Consider the following 13,560-nt stretch of genomic DNA (forward strand, 5'->3'; position numbering starts at 1 on the left):
GGTCCCAAAAATATCGATACATAGCCTATACATGATCTTTAATAGGAGCCTCAGCTAAATTTCTCTAACACGTGGAGGATACACAGATAATAACATGATTCTTAAAATTTTCAACTCCAAAAAATTTATTCAAGTCACAATTTTTATGGTGCACGTCCACATGCTCGTTAACTATTGTGTGCATCATCTCCAAGCAATTTAGATAACACCAAATTCGGGGATTCATACCCTCAGAACCAAGTTTAGAAGTGTTACTTACCTCAATCCGAGTAAAATTCTACTCCAAAATGCCTTTGCCTCTCTAATCGGTCTCCAAACGTCCCGAATCTAGCTACAAGCAGTACAATACAATCAATATAGGCTAAAGGAATTAATTTCCCAAGTAAATATGAAATTATAGCCAAAAATCCAAAATCGGCTCAAACCCGGCCCCCCGGGCCCACATCTCGAAATCCGACAAAAGTTACAAAACCCGAAAGCCCATTCACTCACGAGTCTAACTATACTAAATTTACTCAAATCCGATAACAAAATCCCATTCAAAACCTCAAAATTCTAGCCTAAGAACTCTTCCTAATTTTCCCCAAATTTTCATCTCAAAACACTAATTAAATGATGAAAACAATGATATATTCGTGTATATTGACCAAATCTGAGTTAGAATCACTTACCCCGATGTTTTTCCTTGAGAATCTCTCAATAATCGCCACCCCCAAGCTCCAATTTGTCAAAAATAGAATAATAGAGACGAAAGCCCCGTTTTATACCTTAAAGTTTCTGTCAAGACGCTGCCCTCGATTTTTATGACCTCGATTTTCATGACCTCGATTCCTGTCCTCGATTTTTATGACCTCGATTTTCATGACCTCGATTCCTACCCTCGATTTTTATGACCTCGATTTTCATGACCTCGATTCCTGCCCTCGATTTTTATGACCTCAATTTTCATGACCTCTACTTTCATTACCTCAATTTTCATGACTTCGATTTCCTGGCCTCGATATTTCTAGCAAAAAAATTCTAGCAGCTGTTTAAGTCCAAATTTTGATCTGTTAACCATCTGAAACTCACCCGAGGCCCCCGGGACCATAACCAAATACACCAACAAGTACTAAAACATCATACGAACTTAGTTGAAACCTCAAATCCCATAAAACAACGCTAAAACCGCGAATCATACCCCAATTCAAGCTTAAGGAACTTAAGAATTTCCAACTTCTACATTCGATGCCGAAACCTATCAAATTAATTCCGATTGACCTCAAATTTTGCACATAAGTCATAAATGATATAACGGGTCTATAAAAATTTTCAGAACTGGATTCCGACCCCGATATCAAAAAGTCAACTCCCCGGTCAAACTTCCCAAAAATTCAACTTTTGCCATTTCAAGCCAAATTCCACTGCGGACTTCCAAAAAAAATTTCAAACACGCTCCTAAGTCTATAATCACCATACGGAGCTATTGGAATCATCAAAACTCCATTCCAGGGTCGTTTACACATAAGTCGACATCTTGTCACTATTTTAACTTAAGCTTTAAACCTTAGAACTAAGTGTGTCAATTCATTCCAAAACCTCACCGGACCCGAACCAATTACCCCTACAAGTCACACAACAACTGTAAAGCATAATTTGAGAAGTAAATTGGGGAATGGGGCTGAAATACTCAAAACGACCGGCCGGGTCATTGCATTCTCCCCCACTTAAACATACATTCGTCCTCGAACGTGCCAAGAGTTGTTTCCAAGCCATCGCATCACTATTCCATCTTACCACGCACATGCCCGGGGGAGATCCCACGCCACCCCATTCCATATAATCCTGACAATACCACGTAATTGAAGATCATTACTTCAACCTTAGCCCATAAACCTTGGAATTCAATTTCTAACATTCAGAATTTCTTTTCAAGACCCGAATCTCATATCTACACGCTGTATGAGTCTGAACAAGCTATATCAAGCTATAACCATAACCCCAGATATAATCACATAACATACTACACAACTCGCATGTTCGCAGCACCATTCCCGACCACAGTAACTACTCCAAACCAACCAAGTACTAGTATTAAACCCCACATTCCACATAACCTCGTTCCAAAACCTTCAAACACTGCCAATAATGAAAGAAACATACAGGAACTCACAACCACTCACCAGATCAGCATGTCACAGAGCTTTCCCTCATTCAACAGGTACCATAGCCAATTGTTTAAGCCGAATTCTAAATTATTCTTCCAATACGCTGTAATCAAACCTGATAGTACCCATTCTAGGTCCAATGACCTTATATTATCAAACACAATTATTCCACAGACATGCCATACCAATATAACTATAGCCACAACTGCTCAATTCGTGTATCATAAATGAAAAATGTCTCAAACAAGAGAACCATTTTGCAAGTTCAACAAGCACCACCACAACCGTAATGCTATGAGCTCATCATATATAGTAGAACCAAGACATATGAATCTAATAACGGTAACCAACTCTCCTAGAGCTCACATTAACATCACTCGCATATGGGATCAAACCTCGCATATATGCGCACTTCTAGCGCGTAGCTATCACAAATAATTAATGCAATTAGTGCCCCCACTGAGTTTAAATAAAACACTCACCTCAAACAGGCCGCAACCCTAAAACAATATGCTTATGAGAACTCTCAGTCTCCAAATTCATAAAATATATGAATCACCGTAACTGATCCCAAATCCAGCAATCGAATGACTAAAACACGTTTCATGCACAATCATCCCACGAGGAATACTTTCATAATTCTTCCGTGCCATATAGTAATAATTTGAATATCAGCAGTCTACCAACCAGGTGAGTATCACAATACCGATGAAAATCTGTAAGTCATAACACAATGCGCCTTCTGAAATGCGCGTCCTTCTCAGGGATTACCGAGCAGTTAGAACATTCATCTAAATATCTGGAACTGACCATTCTGCCCAGAATTCGTAACCTACCCTTCAGGAATGAACTACCACCTTGTACATGTAAATCTTAATCTCGCGCCACACACCACATCTATCATGCCATCATGTGACAAGCACGAGAATATCATTATCAACTTTGGGTAACCAGTAAATTACATACCCGGTCATTTAATAACCTCCATCTTGCTTCTTTCTAGGAGGAATTCATAATACACAACATGTTCCCTTTAGGTAGAAAATATCAGGTTCAACCCATGGTAGAAACCATTAAGAATACTTTGAAATCCATTTGCACATAACCAAGCTATCAGAACTGAATCCCTCTAACTTGACCAAGCCACGCAGGTCACCAAACCCAAGAATATTGCCACCAAAATTTCTATAACGTGTCACCACATCATAATTACCCCATAAATACCACAACTGTAACAATCACACTAAAAATACCTTATGTGAATTCAAAATTGTTCCTCTTTCCTTTCTTATACTGAAATGTAGAATCCATAGTCATACAAAATTACCGCAAGTCCCGGCACCTTTAAATGCAAAATCCATACACAAGTTCAGGAAGATTCTCAATTGCTATATATAATTCTCGAACCCATTAGAACTTTCTCGGGAGTCACCCACTTTGCTCAAATCTAAATTGCACCGCCCAAACGGGCCTAAAGGCACAAGTCCCATTAGCACAACAACCCCCAAAGAAGTAACCCTGCATTAACACCACCAATCAAATTCATACTTCGTGCGCACTACGTTCATCAAAATAACAATTTAATCATTCCATGATTTTCATATTTTTATAAAGTGCCATATAACCTGTATTCAGGAATTTCCTTACTCGAATCTTCCTCGATCTCCATCTCTGCAAGTCATAACTGATCCACAAGTATGTCTCAGATCAAAACTAAAATTTAACACATAACCATGAAATCAAATTGTCAATAGAAGGCTCCCCCACTTAGCTTTAAGCTACAATTATATAAACTTAGAACCCGCAAGGATTTATCCTTCTCAATTACCATGATCTCGCACCGTTAACCCGCCAGACTTCTCGAAATCTTTTGTTAAGCTTTTCATGAACATTCCAAATCACCATCCACAGTCATACACTCGACCTCTTACCGGGTAGCAAGTAATATTCCTCGCAGAAGCTTCATCAATATCACGCCACCGCAAACTGCTCACAGGATATAACCCACATGTGAAATTCCTTACCGGCATCTTCCAACAACGCTGCACTGGGTGCAACGACCACGTAATCAGTAAATTCTCCTGAGCTCATGCTCTCCCACCATCTGTATAAGTCTGCACTTTCCCTATTGACATCAACTGAAAGTTCAACAATACCTTCCAAACTCAAGTCATATTGCACCTGAAACGATAATCAGATCTTCACATCCCTCTTAATTTCAAACAAACTCTTTTCTGCCATATTCAATCTTTCTTCGTACAGTAACCATCACTCCAAATAAAGTCCGTAGGCCAAATCACATTCCATCACGATTCCCAAATCGTTCTACATTTTCTCAAGGCGTGCGACTACCCTACCACAGAATCCATATGCTAATCTGCCACTCTTACTTCGGTTAAACCATCTCCTTTAAGCAACTTCTCAACCTCTACTTCTCCTACTTGACCTGCTAGTACTTCAACCACCGCGAATCACTTCCTGTCATGTCTTCCCTCATACTTTGCTGCCCAACGATTGCATCAAGTCAAAATGCATATCTGTAGCACCTGAAGCATTAAAATATTACCGACTCTAAGCCTCTTCGAAGATCATCTTTCTCGAGCCATCAACATTAGAAATACCAATTCAATTCTGAACCGCTGCACACAGCTATCTCTGGAAACCACCCCTCAGGCACCATTTCACAACACCCTGCCCCGAAAGCAAATTCCAAGAAGACCGTAACACCAGCGGACCATAATGCATTCAAACAAGGACGGGGACACCGCATCACAATGAAAATTCCACCATGCTCGCAAATATCAAGTCTTGTTACTTCAACAACTAAACTTGGACATCTATAGTCCGATTGCCTTTCCTCCGCTGGAATTAATTGTTGAATCACTTAATCATGCACTGAGAAATCCTCTCTTTGAGCCATTCACTACCTCAACACATAACGAGCACCTTACCATTACACCAACATTGTGCAATAACAACGCATAGCCATCGTAGCAACTCGTGCACAGTCTCAAAATCATAGAAAATACAGATACTGAGCTGGAATAAAACAATATCCTTCTGCAAGGCGACGATAATATCCTACCCGAACACACAGGGAAAAACATCCTGCATCACGTTTGCAATACCACTACAACTCCTCAATGCCCAATTGATAACAAACATTTTGTGTCGCATAAGATTGAGTTTTGAACATCGAATTGGAGTCGGATTTGAGTGAAACTAGTATGGTTGGACTCGTAATTGAATGGGTTGTCGGATTTTGTAAATTTTGTTGGGTTTCGAGGTGCGGGCCCAGGTTGGGCTTTTGGCTGATTTTGGGCTTTTGATTCAAGATTTGATCTTTTTCGATCGGGATTGGTTCCTTTAGCATTGTTTGATGTATTTGAGTTGTTTTTGGTTAGTTTCGAGCCGTTCGGAGGTCGGAATGTGTGGGATGGCATTTTGGAGCATCACTTGGCTTGCTCGGTGTTGGAATTGGCTTGTTCGAGGTAAGTAACTCTTCTAATCTTGGAGCTGAGGGTATGAAACCTCGAAATACGTGTTATGTGATTTGTGTTGAGGTGACGCACATGCTAGGTGAAGGGCGTGTGGGCATGCACCATGTGAATTGGGACTCTGTTGTTTCCATGGCACTGAATAGTGGCCCTATTTTGTTGATATTCGTGTTTTTACCATGTAATAAAGTAACTGAGCTGTAAATCATGCTAGATATCATGTTTAGGCTTTATGCCGATACTGTTGGTACATATAGTGGTCGTTTCTTGCTGTCATCTCACTGATTTCATTGATATTTCATACTCAATCATATTCATGCATTCATATCATATCTCAGTCTCAGTTGTTATTTATTGATACATCATATCATTGTTGTCGGGCTAGTTTCATGATATTGTGAGCCCGTGAGTGAGACTTGAGAGATTGATGACTGAGTGAGGCCGAGAGCCTGATTATGAGTGACAGTTATAGGATCGGGCTGCACGCCGCAGCATGCTATATTGATTTATGCCTGGATCTAGCTTATGATAGTGTTTGGGCTGTAGGATCCCCTACGGAGTCTGCACACCCCCAGTGAGCGCGGTTGATTATATTAAGGGATGGATCTTCTCTGGACATGGATCTTGTCCGAAGAATTTATATACCTGGAGATGGATCTTCTCCATGGGGCCAGATTGGCCTTCCTCGGTACTGAGTGACTGATGGTCAGTAATGTATATATTCCGGGATGGATCTTCCTTGGGTCGTATGGGCCATATACAGTACTGAGTGGTTGAGCATGATGAGTGAAAAGTGTCAGACAGTGAGATTGAGTACTCTGAGAGTGTGAGTACATGATTCATCTCTGAGATACATGGCATTGGCATGCACACATGACATGCAGGCATAGAGATATATTTTTCCTTATGTTGTACGGTATCACGTCATCCATGACTTTTTACACACATTGATATATGGGCATAGAGAGGTATTTCACACTTGTTATCTGGAAAGAAAATGAAACATCTTATTTATTATTGAAAGGATTTTGGGAAAAATTATTGTTTTCAAACTTATTCATATTTTTGGAAACTTCGGTAAACGATTTGGATTTTCACTGATGTACTTGAAAGGCAGAACCATTTTCAGAAATCACGATTTTGCTGAGCATTTTTATCTCTGAGTTACTTCTTATATTATTTGCTTTAAGTTGTTATGGACTGTTGTTAGCTATTGGTATGGACCAGACCTTGGTACAAGCTCGTCACTACTTTCAACCTAAGGTTAGGTTTATTACTTATTGAGTACATGGGGTCGGTTGTACTCATACTACACTTCTGCACTTTGCGTGCAGATGTTGGCTGCTGATGTTGCTGTGATCGATGGGAGCTGGATTGAAGATGTACCTGCGTCCCTGTTGTAGCTGTCTCTTGTTCGTGGTAGCTTTAGATCTGTAAAACTCTGTTTATGTACTTTTCAAACAGACGATGTATTTTATTTCATTTCAGCTTTGTAAATTCTATTCTTAGAAGTTCATGATTTGTACTACCAGTTCTGGGAGAATGTATCAGATTCAGATAATTTCTTTACTTAATTACTTTAATGATTGTTATTAGAATTGGTTAGTGGTTAACTGGCTTACCTAGCTGGTTGGGTTAGGTGCCATCACGACAAGTTGAATTTTGGGTCGTGACAGTACATGAGGTGACGAGTACGTACACGGGCTATTTGTTAAAAAATTCGATTTATTTTACTGAGTAGCAATTTGTTTTTCCTTTAATTTGAGTTATACCGTTTAAATGAGTATTCGTCTGTTTTTCATTCTTAATTGAGTTATTCCAACATGCGTAGTTATCCTGTTTAGTCTAATATCGTGTGTCTACGTGCTTTAACTGCTTATTTAAACTCTGTGAAGTATGCCTAGTTGATTTTCTATTTTTCCTTGTTCTTTATCAGTCTTAACTGTAGAATTCTTGTTGTTAACTATGGTATTTATCGGTTGAGATGTGTGTTTACTTTTGAGACTACGAGGCGGTTCCTCGGGAGTTCTCCCTGCATATTTACTTTTGAGACTACGAGGCAGTTCCTCGGGAGTTCTCACTGCACATTTACTTTTGAGACTACAAGGTGGTTCCTCAGGAGTTCTCCCTGTATATTTACTTTTGAGACTACAAGGCGGTACCTCGGGAGTTCTACTTGCATATTTATTTTGGGACTACGAGACGGGTTCTCGGGAGATCCCCTGCTGTTTATCCCTGTGTGTTGCATTGTTATATCGTTGTGTTTTCTTTTTGTTAAATTCCAATCACTTATTATAATGTTATATTTTCCTGCTTTATTTATTATATACCAGTGGGTCTGACCTAACCTCGTCACTATTATACCAAGGTTAGGCTTAGCACTTACTGTGTCCCTTTGTGGTGTACTCATGCTACTCAAACATGTGCAGATCCATGTGCTTCTTATTAGCCCCGCTACTAGCTGAGAGTACTTGCTGTTGTACGAAAACTATAAGGTATATCTGCCACGTCTGCAGACCTCGGAGTCCCCCTCTATTCTCTCCTATGTCATTTACCTTCCGTACTTCTTTTGTTAGACTCTGGTGTATAGAGATACTAGTTTTCTTCTGTAGCTTGTGACTTATGATGTTCCGGGTTTTGGAAAAAACTGTGTACGTCTAGCATTTTAGTTATTGTACATGCCGAGCGGCATTGTTATTGGTTATTCAGTATCTATTGCAGTTAGTTGTTAAGTTTTGTTTTCGTTTTGTTATTGGTTATTCAGAATCTGCTAATTGCATCTGCCACTCTTGAAGTTACCATAACTGCTACTCCTCTCTGGGTGATTAAACTTAATACTTTCATCTAATCTTTCAACACGAAACATGAAAATCAAAAACTGGTATTTAACTATAAAAATAGTAATTAGTAAAACATCTAATATATTTATAACTCAGAAATTCTACAAATAAAATCCAGGTCTCCAAAATCTAGCCTATACCGACGAAACCACATATTCAATAATAATATACCAGAAAAAAGAAGAAAATATTTAAAGTGTTTATTTGGAATACTTTATTCCAAAAAGAGTTAAAGGATGAAAAATAAAAAGTTAAAGGCAGGTTAGACCACATACAGTTTAATCAAGATTCAAGTAGAGCATAACTTGCTAAAGACGGAAAAGAGAATTAACTTTAATGACCTAGGCGTAAACACTGATATTTGTGGTAATTTTTAGACTCGGTTCTGCAGAGAAGAATTGAAATTTGTCTAATATTTGACTTGTTTTGGTTCCACAATCAACTTTTCGATTGTCTAATATTTATACTATGGAACTATAGATAATAAATATAGAATTTGATTTCCATTCAAATAATGAATGAACGAATACGTTTCCTTTACTAATTTGACCCTAAGAATGTCACGTTGACTTGGAATCTACAATATTTGAATTGATTTTACATTTTTAGGTATTAACATTTAAGATATAATTTAATTATTGAAGGGCATAACAGGCGCGTAATATTTTGGAGATATTTTCGTCATTCAACATTTAGCGTGAAATATTCGTGCTTTTATAATAAAATAGATAAGAGGGCCAATGAGAGATGGGTTGGCACCTCTCTAAAGCCAAGATTCACATTTATCTTTTTTCTCATTTTTTTGCCATTTCCCCCCCTTTTTTTTCTTTTTTCCTTTTTTTTTAAAACTGTTGATGTTCATATGTTAGAACTATGAACATTGCATGTGTTGAGGATATAGCCAGCTGTCATGTGCCTTAGCTGGCCATTTTCAGTTAGTTAGTTATGTTCAGCTTGTTAACTTAACCAGCATTAGTTAGTTAGCTAACCATAGTTAGGCCTTTAAATAAATAGGCGGTTATACTGTTATGGATAACGAACTCATTTTTCTTTTTTCAAATAATGAAATGAGTTGTGCTCTTCTTTTCTAACTCTATTGTCTATCTCATTTGTTTTGCATTCATTGAATTCATGAAACTTAACATGGTATCAAAGCCCATAAGGAAGAGGATTTAGGGATTTTATCTGTCAATTCACGAGAAAGTCAAGAAATTCTTCTTCGCACCGAGAGATTTTAGGGATTTGCTTCATCGATTTGTGGAGGAAATCGGGAAATTCTTCGTCATAGCTCAGTAAAAACCCTAATTTTGCAATTATGGTGAATTTCGGTGAGAGTTCCAATGGAATCGATCACAATCGCCCGCTTTATCTTCAACCTTCAGATGCGCCAGGAGTAGTACAAACAAGGATTATGTTGATCGGCATGGAAAACTACAGTAGTTGGAGTCACGCTATGAAACTAGCTTTGGAATGCAAAAATAATCTAGGTTTTATCGATGGCTCAGTTAAACGAAGTGCGGTTGGAATGGAGTATGAAAAACAATGGGATCGATGTAATGCTTTGGTCACCTTGTGGATAACTAGCATGTAAGTAAGGATTTGCTCAGTGGTATACTTTTTCGTACTGATGCATGTTCTGTTTGGAACGACTTGAAAGAAAGGTTTGATAAGGTCAATTTGACCAGATTTTATCACCTTCAAAAAGAAATTGTTACCCTTACTCAAGGTGTTTCCTTTGTTTCAACCTATTACTATAAGTTGAAGGATCTATGGGATGAAGTAGATTCAATTGTACCTCCACCTTCTTGCTATAATAAATCGAAGGATTTTGTAAAACACTTGAGCAATCAACGTCTGCTACAATTTTTAATGGGACTAAATGATGGATACAATCAAGCTCGAAGTCATATTTTGATAATGAATCCTACTCCATCAGTTAATCAGGCCTATGCGATTATAGTCCGAGATGAGAGCCCAAAATTAGTCTCAGGAGCAGGATATACTTTGGGTACAAACATAGACCCACAGCTTTGTTCACTGCCACATGTGGACCACAGAAGCAGAGAAATTTTTTTAATACATTTTGTGATCACTGCAACATGAAAGGTCACAATAGGGACAATTGTTTCAAACTTATGCACTGTGATATTTGCCGAATGAAGGGCCATCTTAAGGAAAACTGCTACAAGTTAATCGGTTACCCTGCTGATTTCAAGGGAAAGAAGAAAGCAAATGCAGTCATGGGAGGTAATTCCTTTTCCGATTTTCAACAAATGCAACAAGCTCAAGCTGAGTTCCAACAAATGCAGCAAGGAAGCAACAACATGCATATCTCACAGCAACAGAGAAATAATAAGTCAACCATAGGACCTTTCTTCACTCAAGAGCATTACAATCAGATCTTATCCATGCTAAGCAAAACTTCTTTGAATGAGGCTAGTGCTAACATGGAAGGTAATATACTCTCTAACAATCTAACTATTTTGAAATGGACAGTGGACACTAATACAACTAATCATATAGTTAATGATAAGTATGCAATGAACACTGATATGGTAGTAGGAGACTCTAGAAAGGTTCAATTACCTAATGGGGATTCTGCTGAAATCACTCAAATTGGGAACTTTCAAATGCCAGGAGGTGAATCAATTAAGAATGTGCTTTGTGTGCCATCCTTAAAGTTTAATCTCTTGTCTGTTTCCAAACTGACAAAGGAATTGAACTGTTGTGCTATATTTTTTCCAAACTTCTTTATCTTTCAGGATCTCTTCATTGGGAAGGTGAAGAAGATTGGTAAAGAACAAGATGGATTATATGTTTTGCATACCAAGAAGACAGAGATCCATGGCAGCCAATGGAATTGTAGATGCTGCAGTTTGGCATCAGAGATTGGGTCAAGTACCTATGTCTGTTCTTAAGAAAATTATTGTTTTTAAAGACTGCAATAGTTTCACAATAAGTCACTGTGACATTTATCCTTTAGCTAGACAAACAAGAGTACCTTCTCCTCTCAGTTGTACTAAGATATTTGATGTGTTTCAATTGCTTCACATGGATGTGTGGGGACCTTATAAGGTGCCTACTTATAATGGCATGAGATATTTTCTTACAATAGTTGATGATTTCTCTAGGTGGACTTGGGTGTTTCTGATGCAACTTGAATCTGATGTAGTTACATTGCTGAAGGATTTCATAGTAATAGTGACAAATTCTTTTGGCAAGAAAATTAAGGCATTTAGATCAGATAATGGAACTGAATTTTTCAATAGAAATTGTCACGACTTATTTCGACATTATAGGATTATTCATCAGAGTTCTTGTCCACACACACCACAACAGAATGGTGTAGTAGAAAGAAGGCACAGACACATATTAGAAACAGCTAGAGCCATCAGATTTCAAGGCAATTTTCCCATTAGGTTCTGGGGAGATTGTATTGAAGCAGCAGTTTATGTGATAAACAGGATTTCCTCTTCAGTTATGGGCAATTAGACACCCTATGAGTTGCTACTTAACGAGAAACTTTGTGTGTCACATATGAGAATTATTGGTAGTCTTTGCTTTGCTACCAATTTGGTTAGCAGGGACAAGTTTGGACCTAGAGCAATTAAATCAGTCTTATTGGGGTATGCACCAACACAAAAAGGCTACAAGTTATATGATTTGGCTAATAGGATCATCTTTGTTAGTAGAGACGTCATCTTTAATGAGAAGATCTTTCCTTTTCAACAGTTGAGGCAGGAATCCCAGTCCCCTTCTTCTCAGCATGTTCCTGCTTATATTTTTCCCACCTTTGAAGAACTCCAGGAATGTGCTACAACAGTACCACCATCCTATGATTTGTTCAATTCTCCAACAACTACACCAATTACAACCATATCACCCTCACACTTGAACACCTCAATCTCACCCGCATATATCCTTGACTCACATTTGGAGATTCCAGCTGACTTACCAATACTTGTTCAATCTTCTCCAATTAACCATTCTTCCTTTTCTCATGAGGAACTTCCAGCCTCATCTTAACCTTCTACCTCCTTTAATGACATAGTTGTTCCTATTTCTTCTCAGTCATCAGATGCTTTAAGAAAATCTAGCAGAACAAGCAAACCTCCCATCTGGCTTCAGGATTATGTAGGCACAACTAAGGGCAAGTCCAATCTCTCCCTATATCCAATCTCTGTTGCAGTAGATTACAGTGCCCTTACTACTTCTTATCAAAGTTTTATTGCCAAATTCTCTGTGGAGGTGGAACCTAAGAATTACTATGAGGCTGCTAAGGACCCCAGATGGGTTGCAGCCATGAAGGCAGAAATATAGGCTCTTGATGATAATAATACTTGGACTGTTAGATCTCTTCCTGCAGGCAAAAAGGCTATAGGGTGTAAATGGGTCTACAAAATTAAATACCAAGCCAATGGTGATGTTGAAAGATTTAAAGCGCGCTTGGTGGCAAAAGGTTACAGTCAGAAGGAGGGGATAGATTATCAAGAGACTTTTCCCCCGTAGTCAAAATGGTAACAGTTCGAGCTGTTCTTTCTATAGCAGCTGCTCATCGATGGCACATCTATCAAATGGATGTCTTTAATTCTTTTTTATAGGGAGATTTAACTGAAGAGGTTTATATGCAACTTCCTCGTGGATTTCTTCACTCTCCTGCTAAGCACCAAAATAAAATTTGTAGGCTGCTCAAGTCCCTCTATGGGCTCAAGCACGCCTCCCGTCAATGGAACATTAAATTGACCACAGCCTTGCTCTCTTCTGGTTTCTCCCAAATCCATCTTGATTATTCACTTCTCACCAAGAAGGTGGGAGATAAATTGGTGGTTTTTCTCATCTATGTTGATGATCTCCTTATCACAAGGAATGATCCTCAACTCATTCAGGATACTAAAGACATCTTACAACGCCATTTCAAAATCAAGGACTTAGGTGAATTGCGCTACTTCCTTGGGCTTGAATTTGCTAGAAGCAAGGATGGCATATTAATGCATCAGAGAAAATACGCCTTGAAACTTATCTCTGATATGGGCTTAGCTGGCTCCAAGCCTCTAGGTGCCCCCATGGAGTTGAATC

General features: G+C 38.6%; 1 protein-coding gene across 1 annotated transcript; it reads left to right on the forward strand.

The window, feature by feature from the left end:
• Positions 1-10,424: 10,424 nt before the first annotated feature.
• On the forward strand, positions 10,425-11,413 carry LOC107806183 (uncharacterized). The gene is made up of 2 exons (XM_016630296.2): positions 10,425-10,938; positions 11,247-11,413. The coding sequence occupies exons 1-2, from the start codon at positions 10,584-10,586 to the stop codon at positions 11,279-11,281; spliced, it is 390 nt and encodes a 129-aa protein (XP_016485782.1). The 5' UTR covers positions 10,425-10,583; the 3' UTR covers positions 11,282-11,413.
• The last annotated feature ends 2,147 nt before the right edge of the window (positions 11,414-13,560 follow it).

The sequence above is a fragment of the Nicotiana tabacum genome, chromosome 17 (assembly GCF_000715075.1).
Source record: "Nicotiana tabacum cultivar K326 chromosome 17, ASM71507v2, whole genome shotgun sequence".
NCBI lineage: Eukaryota > Viridiplantae > Streptophyta > Magnoliopsida > Solanales > Solanaceae > Nicotiana > Nicotiana tabacum.

Excerpts from the sequence above, each read along its gene's own strand:
- LOC107806183 (XM_016630296.2), top strand. The coding sequence starts at position 10,584 with ATGAAAGGTCACAATAGGGACAATTGTTTCAAACTTATGCACTGTGAT. Across the intron at positions 10,939-11,246 it reads GGCTAGTGCTAACATGGAAG|GATCTCTTCATTGGGAAGGT; the intron begins GTAATATACTCT and ends TTTATCTTTCAG.